The 15,931-nt window shown below is 43.8% G+C and overlaps 1 protein-coding gene across 2 annotated transcripts; it reads right to left on the minus strand.

The window, feature by feature from the left end:
* Nucleotides 1-268: 268 nt before the first annotated feature.
* Nucleotides 269-14,905, minus strand: LOC100752747 (histone-lysine N-methyltransferase PRDM9). 2 transcript variants are annotated; one of them, XM_035440456.1, is made up of 12 exons: nucleotides 14,772-14,905; nucleotides 13,316-13,427; nucleotides 12,875-12,998; nucleotides 12,290-12,397; nucleotides 12,138-12,179; nucleotides 11,652-11,701; nucleotides 9,457-9,613; nucleotides 8,039-8,140; nucleotides 7,563-7,834; nucleotides 7,150-7,217; nucleotides 5,537-5,730; nucleotides 269-2,181 (listed from the first exon to the last, which is right to left on the minus strand). In XM_035440456.1, the coding sequence occupies exons 2-12, from the start codon at nucleotides 13,394-13,396 to the stop codon at nucleotides 353-355; spliced, it is 3,027 nt and encodes a 1,008-aa protein (XP_035296347.1). In that variant the 5' UTR covers nucleotides 13,397-13,427; nucleotides 14,772-14,905; the 3' UTR covers nucleotides 269-352. The 2 variants fall into 2 exon arrangements, with proteins under 2 accessions (XP_035296347.1, XP_027256999.1); XM_027401198.2 differs by lacking the exons at nucleotides 12,138-12,179; nucleotides 14,772-14,905 and having other exon boundaries at nucleotides 13,316-14,448.
* Nucleotides 14,906-15,931: the final 1,026 nt, after the last annotated feature.

Below are 15,931 nucleotides of genomic sequence, written 5' to 3' on the forward strand. Positions count from 1 at the left end.
CTCTTAACCACTAAGCCGTCTCTCCAGCCTCCTCTTTTGCTTTTGTTGTTTGTTTTTCTAGCTCATCTCACATCATGAAAATGGGAATTTGTGGTAGTGGGGCACATGCTTTTAATTCCAGTACAGAAGGCAGAGGCAGGCAGATCTGGTTTTGAGGCCAGCCTGGCCTACAGAACAAGTTTCAGGATAGCCAGAGCTACACAGAGAAACCTTGTCTCTAAAAACAGACAAACAAAAAACAACAACAAAAACTGACGAAGAAAAGAAATGGGGATTTTCTGATGATTTTATACTCGAATTTAGAAAATCAGTGGACTTGTCAGAAGTTTTAGTAAAATAAATGGGAAGATATTTAGAGGCTACATTTGTCTTTCTGTGATTGTTGAGGTGTGGTTTTATTGACACTGGCTTTCTTATCCTTCTTGAAAAGACACACACAGGGCCTTTCCCCTGTGCGTGTCCTCTGGTGCCTGATTAGGTTTGACTTCTGTGTAAAGCCCCGCCCACACTCCCTGCAAACATAGGGCTTCTCCCCTGTGTGTGTCCTCTGGTGCCTGATGAGGCTTGACTTCACTGTAAAGCCCCGCCCACACTCCCTGCAAACATAGGGCTTCTCCCCTGTGTGTGTCCTCTGGTGCCTGATGAGGTGTGACTTCTGTGTAAAGCCCCGCCCACACTCCCTGCAAACATAGGGCTTCTCCCCTGTGTGTGTCCTCTGGTGACTGATGAGGCTTGACTTCACTGTAAAGCCCTGCCCACACTCCCTGCAAACATAGGGCTTCTCCCCTGTGTGTGTCCTCTGGTGACTGATGAGGTTTGACTTCACTGTAAAGCCCCGCCCACACTCCCTGCAAACATAGGGCTTCTCCCCTGTGTGTGTCCTCTGGTGACTGATGAGGTGTGACTTCACTGTAAAGCCCCGCCCACACTCCCTGCAAACATAGGGCTTCTCCCCTGTGTGTGTCCTCTGGTGACTGATGAGGTTTGACTTCTGTGTAAAGCCCCGCCCACACTCCCTGCAAACATAGGGCTTCTCCCCTGTGTGTGTCCTCTGGTGACTGATGAGGTGTGACTTCACTGTAAAGCCCCGCCCACACTCCCTGCAAACATAGGGCTTCTCCCCTGTGTGTGTCCTCTGGTGACTGATGAGGCTTGACTTCACTGTAAAGCCCCGCCCACACTCCCTGCAAACATAGGGCTTCTCCCCTGTGTGTGTCCTCTGGTGACTGATGAGGTGTGACTTCTGTGTAAAGCCCCGCCCACACTCCCTGCAAACATAGGGCTTCTCCCCTGTGTGTGTCCTCTGGTGACTGATGAGGCTTGACTTCACTGTAAAGCCCCGCCCACACTCCCTGCAAACATAGGGCTTCTCCCCTGTGTGTGTCCTCTGGTGCCTGATGAGGCTTGACTTCACTGTAAAGCCCCGCCCACACTCCCTGCAAACATAGGGCTTCTCCCCTGTGTGTGTCCTCTGGTGCCTGATGAGGTGTGACTTCTGTGTAAAGCCCCGCCCACACTCCCTGCAAACATAGGGCTTCTCCCCTGTGTGTGTCCTCTGGTGACTGATGAGTTGTGACTTCTGTGTAAAGCCCCGCCCACACTCCCTGCAAACATAAGGCTTCTCCCCTGTGTGTTTCCTCTGGTGCCTGATGAGGTGTGACTTCTGTGTAAAGCCCCGCCCACACTCCCTGCAAACATAGGGCTTCTCCCCTGTGTGTGTCCTCTGGTGCTCATTGACATTTGACTTGTCACTGAAATATTGCCCACATTTTCTTTCTATTCTTGAGATTTCTGACCCAATAAACGATTTGATTGTGTCCTCTGTATTTGTTTTCTGGCCGGTTCTGAGCACTTCCATAGTTTTCTTATTTTCCTCAGATCTCATGTGTCCTTTGAGTGTGCTGGGAAAGGCTGTTGAAATTTGTCTTGTCCATTTATGCATGGGTTTGGACTTTCCTTTGACCTCTAGACTTCTGGCCTTGTCATTTTTGTTGTGTGAATTGAAATGTTGCTGTTCCTGAAGCTGATCTGGATGGGGATCTCCTGGTTTGGAGTTTATTGTTGAAGATGCTCCTGGGAAGATTTGAGTACGATGATTCCATTGCACATGTTGACTGAGGAATTTCGGACTTGAGAAGGCCAAAGAGCACAAAAGACAAGGATGAATCTCTGTCCTTAATTCTGTGGAAAGAAGTTTTTGGTTAAAGTGAATATAATAAACAAACTGCCCAGGCATCTGATTTTCTATGTAGCCAGGCCTATCCCACTACTCAGTCTTCAAGTGTTTACAACACAAACTCAGCTGGGTTTGATGGTTTATGTCTAAACACTTCAGTTCAAGGACAACCCGGGATATGCAGTGAAACTTTGTCTCAAACAACAACTAACACAAGTTGTCTCCCATCAGGTACAGTGAGTGTGTTCCCTTATTCCATTTTTATTTACTATATCTTTTACAGAAATCTATAAAAGCTCATATTAGGGACCCTTTCTACATGTCAGCCAGACTATGGTCCTCCAAGTAGGATCAGAGGAAATTTTACTTCTGGTGTAAATGGTGCAGTATCGAGCATGCCCTACAAACTACAACTATCTTCTAAGTTATATCCTATCTTAACCCAACAACCCTATGCCTCACCCATTTCCACTGACTCAGATCCATATGCACCTTTTCCCATGCACCCTCTGCACCTATTTCATTCCATTGAGATATAGCAACACTTCCTGGCTTAGGTGGAATTTTCTTTAATGGTTTTTCCTAAGAAGGGAAAGAGATATGTTAAATTGGAGTGAATCAGCTAGAAGATCGACAACTGTAAGCAACTGGGTAGATAAAGGCAGCATGTGTGAATCTGAAATTGTCTTCTCTTTCAAAAAATACATATTCATCTGGGCGGTGATGGCACATGCCTTTAATGCCAGCACTCAGGAGGCAGAGTCAGGCGGATCTCTGTGAGTTCAAGACCAGCCTGGTCTACAAGAGCTAGTCCCAGGACAGCCTCCAAAGCTACAGGGAAACCCTGTCTTGAACCCCCTCCAAAAAAAAAATACATATTCAACTGGGATTCTCCTTCAGGAAGTAGAATTCAGGTTAGAGAAGGCATCGTGTTCTTGGTCCTATTGACTAAAATACCCTGGCTTCTGCTGCCAGTACTTGGCTATGAATTGTCTTTCTCTGAGATCCACAAATCTTAAAATGAAAGTTAACTCATTCCTCAGGCCTCACACCAAGTATTCATGCTTATTTCATTTACTCTTATCCCTTTTCAATTATAACAGAAAAATTCTGTTTCAAAACATATCCCTAGTGAGATGTCATCTCTCTTTGACACCCAACCCTTTATATGCAGTCCTCCTTTCCCCTGGAGACTGAAGCAGTCTCAAAGGTGATCACACATTGAATTATATTTTAGAAAATTAACCAAAGCATCATTTTAGAACAGAGAATTGAGAACCCACAATTGTTTCCTTCTCCACTGTCCTGGCACCAGTCACAAGCTCTACATTAACAGGCTTATGTGCATCTCTCTGCCATCTGCTTCTTCCATTAAGTAATTTCAGACTGTTCTCAAAAGTTCAAACCTTTCATGCCTCAAGCCAATTACAAGAACCACTTCCTCTGTCTGAGACCCTTGACCAACTATTTGTCCCTCCCAAATGTTACCTTCCTTCAATATCATTTATATTCACCCCTACTCCACAGGTCTCTAAATACTTTTCCTATATTAATTTTCTTCAAAACCAGAGTCACTTCCTGACTCTGCACAGGTCTGTACAAGTATGCATACTTCCCAAGCTCATGCATGAGTCAGCTTCCAAAGAGCAGGCATTCCAATCATTTTGTTTATTCTATATTTTCCCTCCTAGCATAGAGTGCAATTTACTTGACAACTAATTGATATAATGCATGATGACATATCCATATTATTTACAAATATGAAGGAAATTTAAAAGAAACCAAAAGGACCTGAATAAACTAGTTCAGTAAAAGAGTCGGTGGGTAATTGAGAACTTTTCTTCTTTTGCCTCTAAATTTGTAGCACTATATGTTATACATTTTGTTCATAAAGTACTAAAAAATAAATTTAGGGCTAGAGAGATGGCTCTGCTGTTAAGAGAGTTTGCTGCAGAGGACCTGGGTTTGGTTTTGGCACCTACGTGGTATCTCACAACTGTCTATAACTCCAGTTCCAGGGGATCCAACACTATCTTCTGGCCTCAGCAGGCATGGCACACACATACCTTCATGCAAGCAGACACTCATAACATAAATACATCAATCTTTTTTAAAAGTTAGAATACTTAAATCATAAATTTTTATTCTACCTTCATTTTTAAAATTTTTTGGGAATTTCAGATCATGCACCCCAATCCTGCTTATTTCCAGTCCCTCCATATCCACCCTCTCAAAGAAAAATTTTAAAATATTAATAAAAAACACACACACAGCTGGGCGTTGTTGGTGCATGCCTTTGATCACAGCACTTGGGAGGCAGAGGCAAGCAGATCTCTGTAAGTTTGAGGCCAGACTGGTCTACAAGAGCTAGTTCCAGGATGGCCTCTGAAGCTACACAGAGAAACCCTGCCTCGAAAAACCAAAAAATAAAAAAATAAAAAATAATTTTTTTCTTGACATTGGCCTTTTTGGGTGAAGAGTTCTGAAAGTCTGTAGCTCTTCTCTGTGTTTGACTCACATTTCATTAAGAATCTGGAATGGGTGGGGTGGATAACTTCTGGATTAAGCCAGGTAAAACCTAGGGATTTGAGTTGTAGTTTTTGGTTTTTCGAGACAGGGTTTTTTTGTGTGTGTGTCATCCTGGTCCTGGAACTCACAGAGATCCCCCTGCCTCTGCCTCCCAAGTACTGGGATTAAAGGCGTGCACCACCACCATCCCCAAGTTGTAGTTGTTTTTTTATTTTTAAATTTATTCCACCTTTGAGTTGCTTTCTGTTGTATCCAGGGTTTCATTCTTGTTGAGGTTTGTGTCTATTCCTTGTTGTGGATTCTGTTTCTAAAAGTGCCTTTGAGGGATCCTGTTCATATTTCATTTCTTTCTTTCTTTCTTTCCTTCTTTCTTTCTTTCTTTCTTTGTTGTTTTGCTTTTGTTTGTTTTTCAAGACAGGGTTTCTCTGAGCAGTCCTGATTGTCCTGGAACTCATTCTGTAGACCAGTCTGGCCTCAAACTCAGAGATCCACCTGCCTCTGCCTCCCAAGTACTAGGATTAAAAGGGTGTTCATGTTTCATTTTCCTGCCTCACCCTGAGTCTCTCATTCCCCATCCCCCTTTTCACTACTTGTATTACTATTTCTGAGTGCTCTAGATGCTGTTTTTATGCAGTTCTTTTATGGTAAGTTTTTAACATTTGACGTTGTACCTCCTATAGAAGTGCTTGAAATTTTCATTTTTCTCTAATGGATTTAAACTTCACTTTTGTTTACTATAAATCATTAAAGAAAAAACGAGTTGAAACATGAAAATTTTCAAGGAGAATTCCTTCTTCTCTTTGTTTTTTAAGGAGGCATAGTAGTGCTCACCTCGTCCTGTGGCGAATCCTTTCTTGTTCTTCCTTCCCCACTGAATGCCCAGTTCCTGGCCATACTCATCCCCATACCAGACCAGAAGCTCACAACCGGGATTGATGACCCGGCAGGTTCGATAGAAGATCTGTCTGTGATACTGAAAGGCCACCAGGTTCTGCTCCTCATCATCCCGGGCGCAGTTCACATACCTAGGGTAGAGACAAAAAGGAAGGAAACATCAGGCAGGCAGTTCTGTATCTGCATCTAGCCCCTGATTTGTGCTCAGTACCTCCATGTTCTGAGGTTTTCAAAGAACCTTACATTCCCATCTATCTTTTTCATTGTGTTATGTGCATCCTAGCTCCAAATCCTGCACCTCTGTCCCAGATCCCTTTCTTTCCCCCAAAAGCCCAGTTTTCAAAGCTGTTTTAGACTTCTAACTTTACTGGTGACAAACAGTGACTTTCTGCTTCTCTAACCCTTTAGTTTTCCAGTTTATACCTTGGAGCTTGTCACTGTTCATATACCTTGTTTCTAGACTCTTACATTTCATTCTACACTGATCCCAAGTTTGTTTGAAAGTTCTTCCCACTTTACCATAGCCCAGTTTACCATAGAAACTTAGAGGTCTCTTAGCCAGACAACTCAGAAAACAGGGTTAAAGATATAGCTCAGTTAGAAGAGTGCCTGCCTATATATACAAAAATCAGGGCTCCATCCCCAGCACCACATAAAACTGGGTATGGTGGTGCATGCCTGTAATCAGAAAATGAGGTCAGGGGGATAGGAAGTTTAATTTCATCCTGTAGGGAGCTTGAGGAGAACCTGTGTTACATTGTCCTATATCAGAAAAATAATAGTTTGTTTATATTTTCTAAGACTCCTCCACAGAAAAGGGTACACATTACCCAAAGCTAAATCCTTCCAGTCTGGACGTCTCTTAAACTAAGGACATCTCCTGTCCTCACAGACTGAGGGTCCTTTGTTGTAGGTTATTTCAGCACTTTGTACTTCTCAAAAGATAGGAGACTCACCGTCAAACTTTCCTATAGTAAATTGTCTGTAACATGCCTCTTGTAAAGACACAAGTTGTATGACATGCCCAAGTAATCAAATCTGTTTTCTGAACTGGAACACAAAATAAATGCTTCATAAATATTGAATAAATTGTAAACCCAGGCCCAGGTGGTGGCGCATGCCTTTAGTCCCAGCACTCTGGAGGCAGAGGCAGGCGGATCTCTGTGAGTTCAAGACCAGCCTGGTCTACAAGAGCTAGTTCCAGGACAGCCTCCAAAGGCACAGAGAAACCCTGTCTTGGAAAAGAAAAAGAAAAACAACAACAACAATAACAACAAAAACCAAATTGTAAATCCAATGTTTTCAATGAATGTAGGCTCCTTAAGGTTTGCCTCATTATTCCAATTTTGCTGAGCAGATTTGTGCTTTGATAAAGTCAATGATAATATTAGTAACTTTTTTCCTGACTGTTCACAATATGAAAAAGTACTGTGCTGAGAAAAAGAGAAGCAAAGTATATGGGAACCACAGAGGGAGTCATGATGAAAGAGAAAGGAACAGGTCTTGTGAGTGACAGTCTTTCTTGGAACCCAGAGACCTAATGGCCTTACCTCATCCAGTTGGCTTGGGACTCCTCCTGCCCATCCACATACTCGTAGCAGTTTCTCCCCTTGGTGATCTGAGTTTCAGAAAAAAAAATATGTTAAGGCTCCGGGATGACAATAATTAAATCATGTCACTGCACTCCCATCAGTGCTTCCTGAACTTTGGATCAGCCACTTACGGACACCCTACATGATGCTACTGAGTTATCACATACACAGGTGTTTCCTTTGCACCACTCTGTTCCTACTCACCTTCAGTTCTAGAAGCAGGACTTCCATGATTGCACAAAGACGATTCAGTACACAAAATTAGTCATTTTGCCCCTGACCACATCCTAGTATAACACACCGGAATCACAGAAAGGATGTGTGTGGTGGGGGTAGAGACAGAAGATGAAGGCAAAGGAGGTATTTCTCACCAGCCAGGAGTAGCCACTGTTGGCTGCCTCTTCATCATCTGTGATCTGGCCTTTATAGGGACCAAAGTGCAGACCCACAGGCAGGTCTGATGCTTCATTCCATACTCCAAGTCCAGCCTCAGGGATGCCTGATGGACCAATTCTCAGACCAGGGGGCAGACTGAGGACAGAGCAGTTGGGATGCCCCCTGTCCACCATGCTGTCTTTTACAAATATAGGAGGCCCATGGCTGGGACAACTGTTGATGAAGAAATTCTGGCACTTCTCACAATCTAAGATAAGAACATCAGGGATTAGGGAAGGTGTGTGAACATTACCAGATCTAAAGGTCTTCAGGAAGACCACAGCACCCCTGTCATTCCCTCTCAGTCTACACCAAAGTCACAAGAATAGATGTAATCTAGGCTTCACATGACCTAGACGAGTCATTACATCAGAACAGCCTTCTACACAAGAAGGCCCTGACGGACACTTACAGAGGTAGTCATCATCCTGTGGCTCATTGACCTCTTCATATGCGAGGTCTTTTCTCTCTCGAAGACTGTACATCTTCACTTCAACATTCTTTCTCCTTAGTTCTGGATTGGAGAACAAGGATGAGTCAAAGTTTGTGAACCTGGGGCATTTATCCCTATTTCTTCAGAAACATCTAAAATTTGGGTCTGGAGTGATAGCTCATTCTGTTATTGTAGAGAACCTGGGTTTGGTTCCCAGCATTAACACAGTGTCTCACAGCCATCTATAACTCCAGTTCTAGGTAATCAAACCCTCTCTCCAGTCTTTGCAGGCATCAGACACACACATAGTACACATACATACATGGAGGAAGACATTTATACACAATAAAAAATAATCTTTAGAAACTAAATTTACTTTAAAAATCTTAAAAGAAAATGTGAAATTTATTGCTATAAAATTATATTGTTCTGTATACTGTGCTTCCCTTTTAACTTTCTGTTTAAAGAAGCTAAGATTTGCTCAACAATAATGGCACATGACTTTAATCCCAGCACTTGGGAGGCAGAGGCAGGTGGTTCTTTGTAAGTTTGAGGGCAGCCTGGTCTACAAAGTGAGTTCCAGGACAGGCTTCAAAGCTAGAGAAACCCTGTCTCAAAAAACCAGAAAAGAAAAGAAGCTAAGATTCTGCCTTCAATTGACAACAGATGCCTAATCCAATTTTTTAAAAGACTTTTATTTATTTATTATGCATACAACATTCTGCTTCCATATATATCTGCACACCAGAAGAGGGCACCAGATCTCATAACGGATGGTTGTGAGCCACCATGTGGTTGCTGGGAATTGAACTCAGAACCTCTGGAAGAGCAGTCGGTGCTCTTAACCTCTGAGCCATCTCTCCAGCCCTGCCTAATCCAATTTTAATTCCTGACTTTACAGGTTTAATTTCTACTTGCCCACATTTTCTACTTAAAATGGTTCATTCATGTATTGATTCATTTAGAAAATATTTGTTGATGGCACGCTGCAGATCAGGCAATTGAGCAAAGGCCTGGGGAGCACAGCATTGAGAGAATTTGGTTCCTATTGCCACAGAGATTTATTGGACACCTTGCCTGAATCAGTTGTTTTATGCTTCACTTGCTGTTTTAAAGCAACATAGGAGCTATCTATCCTTAATTCCACATATTAACATTTAGAAGCTCACAGATTGCCCAAGGCCTGGTCCCTCCATGTGAATAACAGCCCAAATGTATGTCTTTAAAGTCAGTCCTGCTACAGTACTTAATAGCATGCCCACTCCCAATGCCATATCTTAGACAAGACCAAGCTCAGAACTTTCTGAAGTTCATTACTCTAGACCATTCTAGACCATTCTCATCAACCTTTCAAGGTAACCTAAAGGGATTAAAGCTACCAAATTATTTGCTCTTACTTGGTTTTTGTCCAGTGTGCTGTCCAGAAGCATTTCCTTCTCCAGGAGAGAAAACTGTTTTCTGGACATGTTCTGAGCCACTTGTACTCAGCAAATTTTCAGATCCAGACACCTCCTTCACATTAGATTCTTTATTTAATGGTATTCTCTGTGTTTCCTTTAATTAGAGGCACATACAAAAACACAACAGGCATTTCTGTAGTTCTTTATGGCTTTCCATATGCTTTCACATGTGATTTTAGCTAATGAGTGAAAAAATCCTTGGACGTGTGTGTGTGTGTGTGTGTGTGTGTGTGTGTGTGTGTGTGTGTGTGTGTGTGCTGTCTGAATAAGAAAGAGAAAAGGAAGAACCTACCTGAGCTACGAATCTAGGGCAAGAGGCTATATCCTAGGCTCTCTCCCTTCAGGCTTCGTTTCAAGCTGTGGGGAGGGATATTTGGGAAGGCTAGCTGGAAAGTCAGCAAAGTTTGTAAATAAAGAGGGTAAGGCTTACAGAGAGAAAGAGGGCATATCTATAAAGTAGGAGATATTTGGTGAGATGAGAAATTTAGAAAACAAAGGAAAGATAAAACACACCTGTAAAAGAGCAGAAGAGTAACTTTGGGAAGAGAATGAAGATATGGTCGGCAGAAATGTGCCTATACAACTAAGTGATGCTAAAATTGCAAAGTGCAATGTTGGAAATAGTTGGCTCTGGAATTAGGTCCTTTGTTTGAGACAGGGTCTCATTATGTAGGCTGGCCTCAAACTCACAAGACTTCTTACCTCAGGCTCTCAAGTGCTTGAATTACAGATTTGAGCCATCATGCTTAGGTTGACTGTGAAATTAGATTAACTAGTTCTTGGACTAATTTTGCCAGAAAAATTCACTAATCTCAATCATAAATGGATATACACGTTAATTGTTCATTTTTAAGCATTTATTTTCACTTCTGTGTGTGTGTGTGTGAGTGTGACATGTGCACAGGTTCTGTCAGGGTCAGACAAGGGCATTCAATCTCTTGGAGTTGGAGCTAATAGCAGCTTTGAATTGCACTGTTAGAAACCAAACTCAGGACCTCTGGAAGAACAAGAACTGCTCTTATAGCCATTGAGCCCTCTCTCCAGCCTCCATACATGCTAATTCTTTTGTGATACTGAATAGAACATGTGCAATTGAATATAGTATTAATGTGGGATTAATGACTTCTATCATAGTCTCTCCCACAGATGGCATTTCAATGGAATAGTGTATACCTATATGGAAGTCTTACATCATTTTCTCTTCCCCATCCCAAGATGCACTATATCGTTGTGTACCCATGGCTGACCTGGGAATCCTTATGTAGACTAAGCTGGCCTCAAATTCACAGTATTCTTTCTGACACTGTTTCCCACATAATTACAGGCATGCACCACCATGCCTGATTAAGTCATTTTCTTATTGTGGATCCCTTGCTGTCAAACTTGAATCTTCTTAGGGCTGAGAGCTGCTCTTTCAGAATTAGTCTCTATGAGGTTGAGGACCATATCTCCTTTATCTGTGCCATGCAAAGTAAAATTTCTCTTTGTATTTGTAAACTACCCTCAGAGTACATTAGTGTATTTCCCACTTTGACATAGCACTAAAAAAACTGAGGTAAAAACACTGAGGTGGGTGATATGAAATGTCTAATACTATGACTTTATAATATTTAGTTTTTTTAAAGTTTCTTTTTTAAATATTTATTTATTATATATACAATGTTCTGGCATGTATTTTGTGACCTACCATGTGGGCACTGGGAATTGAACTTAGGACCTCTGGAAGAGCAGCCAGTGCTCGCAACCTCAGAGCTATCTCTCCAGTCCATAACACTAAGTTTTAAAGAGCTTTGGAGAAAGAATTTTGGAATTGACTAGAACACTGCTTGCTATGATCTCAGGCATTATTACTGGACATTTCAGTTCCTTATCTATAAAGTGGTTATAATTTACTTACTGTCTTATAGGGTTTATTAATATGAAAATACTTACAACCTGGAATATTGTGAAAATAAAACAAGTTCAGTTACTACTATTGATATTCTTGTTAAATTCAAATAGTGATGAGGATGAGAGAAGATGCAGAAGAGAATGGGAAGGCAGTTGTTCCCAGGGTGCTCTATGACTCTCCTCTTATCTATGCTTAGATCCACAGGGAGAGTTCTTGTCTGTAGGATCTGGGAAGGACTTACCTTCTGTTTTTTAGTGTGCTTCACTCGGAAAGGCACCCAAGGAGGACTACCTGGAAAGTGATGAGAAATCAGTGTTTTTCGTTGGTACATATTTTTACTCATGGGATTCTCAACAAGAACAAGTAAGCCCAAAAAAAGAAAAAAGAAATACAAGTCAAAGCTGGATGTCTTTAATCCCAGCACTTGGGAGGCAGAGGTAGACAGATCTCTGGGAGTTCGAGACCAGCCTATTCTATAAAGCAAGTTCCAAACAGCCAGAGCTGCACAGTGAAACCCTGTCTCAAAAAACAAGACAAAAAAAGAAAGAAAGAAAGAAAGAAAGACAAGTCATCTTAGAAAGAAACAAACATTCTCCTGCCTCTGCCTTCAGAGATCTGGGATTAAAGGCGTGGACCACCACTGCCCGGCTATATTTCATACTTATTGTATATATAAATAGTACACAATTTTCAGATATTTTAAAATGTACAGGAATAGCTTCTTAACTGTATTTTGTCTTGCATCTTGTTTGCTTGCTGGCCTTTGAGTCTTGAGGGGAAAAAAAAAAACAGTTTCCAGAAGTTAATTCTAAGACATTTCTGAAACCTAAATCTGGCCTGGTTTCAAATGGGTACTTCTAAATCCTCCTGACCCCTCACCTTGCTGCTTAGGCGTCCATTCTTCATCAGAATCCTCACTGTCATCCATCTGGGGCTTGAATGCTTGCCTTTGGTAACACATGAAAGCTGGTCTGGGTGCTTTGAGACCTGAAAAGAAGCATAATGTTCCTCTTAAAAAGGAAGCAGGAAAGCCGAGCGGTGGTGGCACACACCTTTAATCCCAGGACTCAGGAGGCAGAGGCAGGTGGATCTCTGTGAGTTTGAGGCCAGCCTGGTCTACAGAGCGAGTCCAGGACAGGCTCCAAAGCTACACAGAGAAACCCTGTCTCGGAAAAACCAAACAAACAAACAAACAAAAAAGGAAGCAGGCCCTACAAGAAGGAACAAAAGAAAAGTATCACAGGGCAGGTGGACTCTGGGAGAAGAGATGGGATCTTGGTATGGCCTGTGCTGTGTTGACTTTTAGCCTGGGATACACACACATACATACACACACACACCAGTTTCCTCTAAACTTGTCTCCACAGGGAACTGTGCCACTCTAGATACCTGGGAAGTGCACCAACATAACAGGGGAATTGGAGGTTTTTACCTAGGCTGGTGTGACCCAAAACTTCTTGTTACCTATAGAAATCAGCATTTTATAGTTCCTTTTCACATTCCTATAGCGAATTTTCTCCCACTCTCCCATCTCTGCCCATTCTTCTTTGGAGAAGTATATGGAAATATCTTTGAACTCATCTTTGACCTGGAGGAAAAAAATAAACAAACAACAACAACAACAACAACAAAAAACAGAACGTGCAGGGCAGAGCATGGGACCCTGGAGTGGCCTCAGTGATCAAGATTTTCTCCCCATCACAGAAGCCTCTTTAAGCAAACCCTGGATGTTCCTGATGATAAAGCAGTTGTTAATGAGCCTCTCACACATCAGGACACCCCCCCCCATCCTGTCACAGGGAAAACAGTATGGTAACATAGGCCAGGAGTCTGTGGTCTCCAAGGTCATCTGTTTGCCTCTGTGCACCCCATGATTCTCCTGACTCTAGGACAATCTTGTTGTACCTTGGGCTTCCACTCGAGCCTCTCTGCATCTCCCGCGGGACTATTCCCTTCTTGCTTGTTGGTATTCCTGGTGCAGGACATTTCCCTGGGGGAGGTCCAGGATCCTATGGTCCTATGGATGGAGAAGTAACGAAAGCTCATAAGTGAGCAGGAGGCCCACCAGCACAGGGGAAGGAGCTGGAGGCTGGGAATCTGGTTGTTGTTTTGGTTGGCTGGTTGTTTTTTCAGCCTCTGTGGTCTAGTACGCTAGTAAAGGTGCAGTGATTCTCGACTGAGCCCTAAACCTAGGTTAGGGCCAGCGTTAGCAAGTGGAGGATTCCCCTCCACTGCCACCGAATGGGGTTCTAGCCCGGCTCCTGCCACTTGCTCTTCATCTGGACCAAGGAGTGAGGGCAGAGCACTTGGGCCTCTGACTGACCATGCTGGGTCTTGGAGGGATGTTTTCATGTCAGTGGATTCAGGGATCCTGGAGACAAGGGACTGAAGTCCCTCCAATGAAGATTTGAGGACCCTCTGGCTGAGATTTTTAATTTAGGGTACCGCAGGTTAAGGACTGGGGTTCGTCAGGTTGTGGGAATTGGGATTTGTAGGAGTCTCTCAGGATGTGAGCATTTGGGGGTCTTCAAGACAAGGTTTGGGGACTTTCACCCTGAGGAGATTTGGCATGCTTATGTCAAGAAGATTTGAGGTTTGTCATTTGAAGGTCTTAAGAGTCGTGCTGGAGGACCAAATTTAAGATCTTGGAAGGAGTGGCAGGTAGTCAGCACTGAGGGTGTTTGGGGCCTCAGGGGGCATGGGAGGGTCTCTACCCTGAGAGTCCAGGTTCCCAGTGTGGAAACTTGGTCTCTCTGTGGCGAGCTACCCAGATTCCTCAGAGGGTGGGTTGGTTCCACGCAGGTGCATTTGGGACTAAACCAAAGGGCGTTTGGAGTTCCCGAGAAGCTGAGAAGTGTGTGTGAAGCTGTGTGTGAGAGAGAAGCGGAGGAGTGTGTGTGCCTGTGTGAAGCTGAGGAAAGCGTGTGTACGTGCGCGCGTGTGAACCTGAGGAGCGTGTGTACGCGGTTGTGTGTGAAGCTGAGGAGTGTGTGCCTGAGTGAAGCTGAGGAGTGTGTGTGTGTACGCGCGCGTGTGTGTGAGAGAAGCTGAAAAGCATGTGTGTGTGCGGAGGAGTGTGTGTGCCTGTGTGAAGCTGAGGAAAGCGTGTGTACGTGCGCGCGTGTGAACCTGAGGAGCGTGTGTACGCGGTTGTGTGTGAAGCTGAGGAGTGTGTGCCTGAGTGAAGCTGAGGAGTGTGTGTGTGTACGCGCGCGTGTGTGAGAGAAGCTGAAAAGCATGTGTGTGTGTGTGTGTGTGTGTGTGTGTGTGTGTGTGTGTGTGTGTGCCCGCGCGTCACGCCGAGGGGACCCAGATCTACGTGAGTGGGTGTGGGCACTTGGAGCGGGATCTGGAGTCTCACGGGCTGAGCCTAGAAAGCCTCTCGGGCTCCGCCGGTGCGGTGCGCAGTCTGCATCCGGTCACCCTGGCGCCTCCGCTGCCGCCGCTGGATCTGCCTCCTGAGGAACTCGGACGCCGACTGACACCTCCCGCCCAGGGGCGAGCGCAGGGAAGGAGAGGGCGGGGCTCTACCTGTCAGTCACAGGGCTTCCCTCAGGAGGCCCCGCCCCTCGCCGGGATTGAGCGCGGGCGCCCACGAATACAGTGGCATTCAGTGTGCAGGCGCAGTTCGTCCTGCGCGCGGCGTCTGTTTCCCTGGGTTCCTCTTGGATTTTTTTCTTATTTTCTTTTCTTTTCATCTTATTTTATTCTGGGGGGGTCAGTCTAGGTTGCCTGAGCTGCGTCCAGTCTACAAATTGTCCTCAAACTCAGGTCTGCTCTGTCGTGGGGTTTCTTTCCCTCAGTCTCTGGCTGCAGCTGAACACCAGGAAGCCAGTCGTGAATGGAAATCTCTGGGATCGGAAGTTCAGCCTGAGCTAAGTAGCTAGTCTCAGATATATAAATAAAAGCAAATAAAACAAATCTTGCCCCCTGAAAAGAATCTAAAAATCTATCAGGCTGTGAAAGCTGGTTTTGTTTTTATTTTTGTTTTATCCTTAAAGAGCCACCTATTTAACAATAACTTTTAAAAAACTAAGCATGTAGGCTTGCTAAAATTTTTCGTGAAGTGCTAAAAGAGCGCCTGGTTTAATATAAACCGTGATTAAGGGCTGGAGGGATGGCTCAGCGTCTAAGAGCACTGGCTCTTTAAGGACCTCAAAGGGAACAGATACCTTATTCTTTTTAAAAGTGTTTTTACATTTATTTAGCTATTTAGTGTGCGTGTGTGTGTGTGTGTGTGTGTGTGTGTTTAAGTTGGTTGTCTCCTTCTACTATATGAATTCCAGGGATCAAAGTCAGGTCATCAGGTCTATTGACAGGAACTTTTATCCACTGAGCCATCTTGGAAGCCCCAAGATAGCTTATTCTATGAGTTATTGTGATGGTTAATCTCAGTTGTCACCTTGACTACATCTAGAATGAACTACAACCCAGAAATGGAGGGCACATCTGTGAGAGATCTTTTGCTTCGTTTGAGAAGGATGAATCCACTTCTAGTCCAGACCTTTGAGGTGGGAAGAC

The sequence above is a fragment of the Cricetulus griseus genome, chromosome 2, assembly GCF_003668045.3.
Source record: "Cricetulus griseus strain 17A/GY chromosome 2, alternate assembly CriGri-PICRH-1.0, whole genome shotgun sequence".
Lineage (NCBI taxonomy): Eukaryota > Metazoa > Chordata > Mammalia > Rodentia > Cricetidae > Cricetulus > Cricetulus griseus.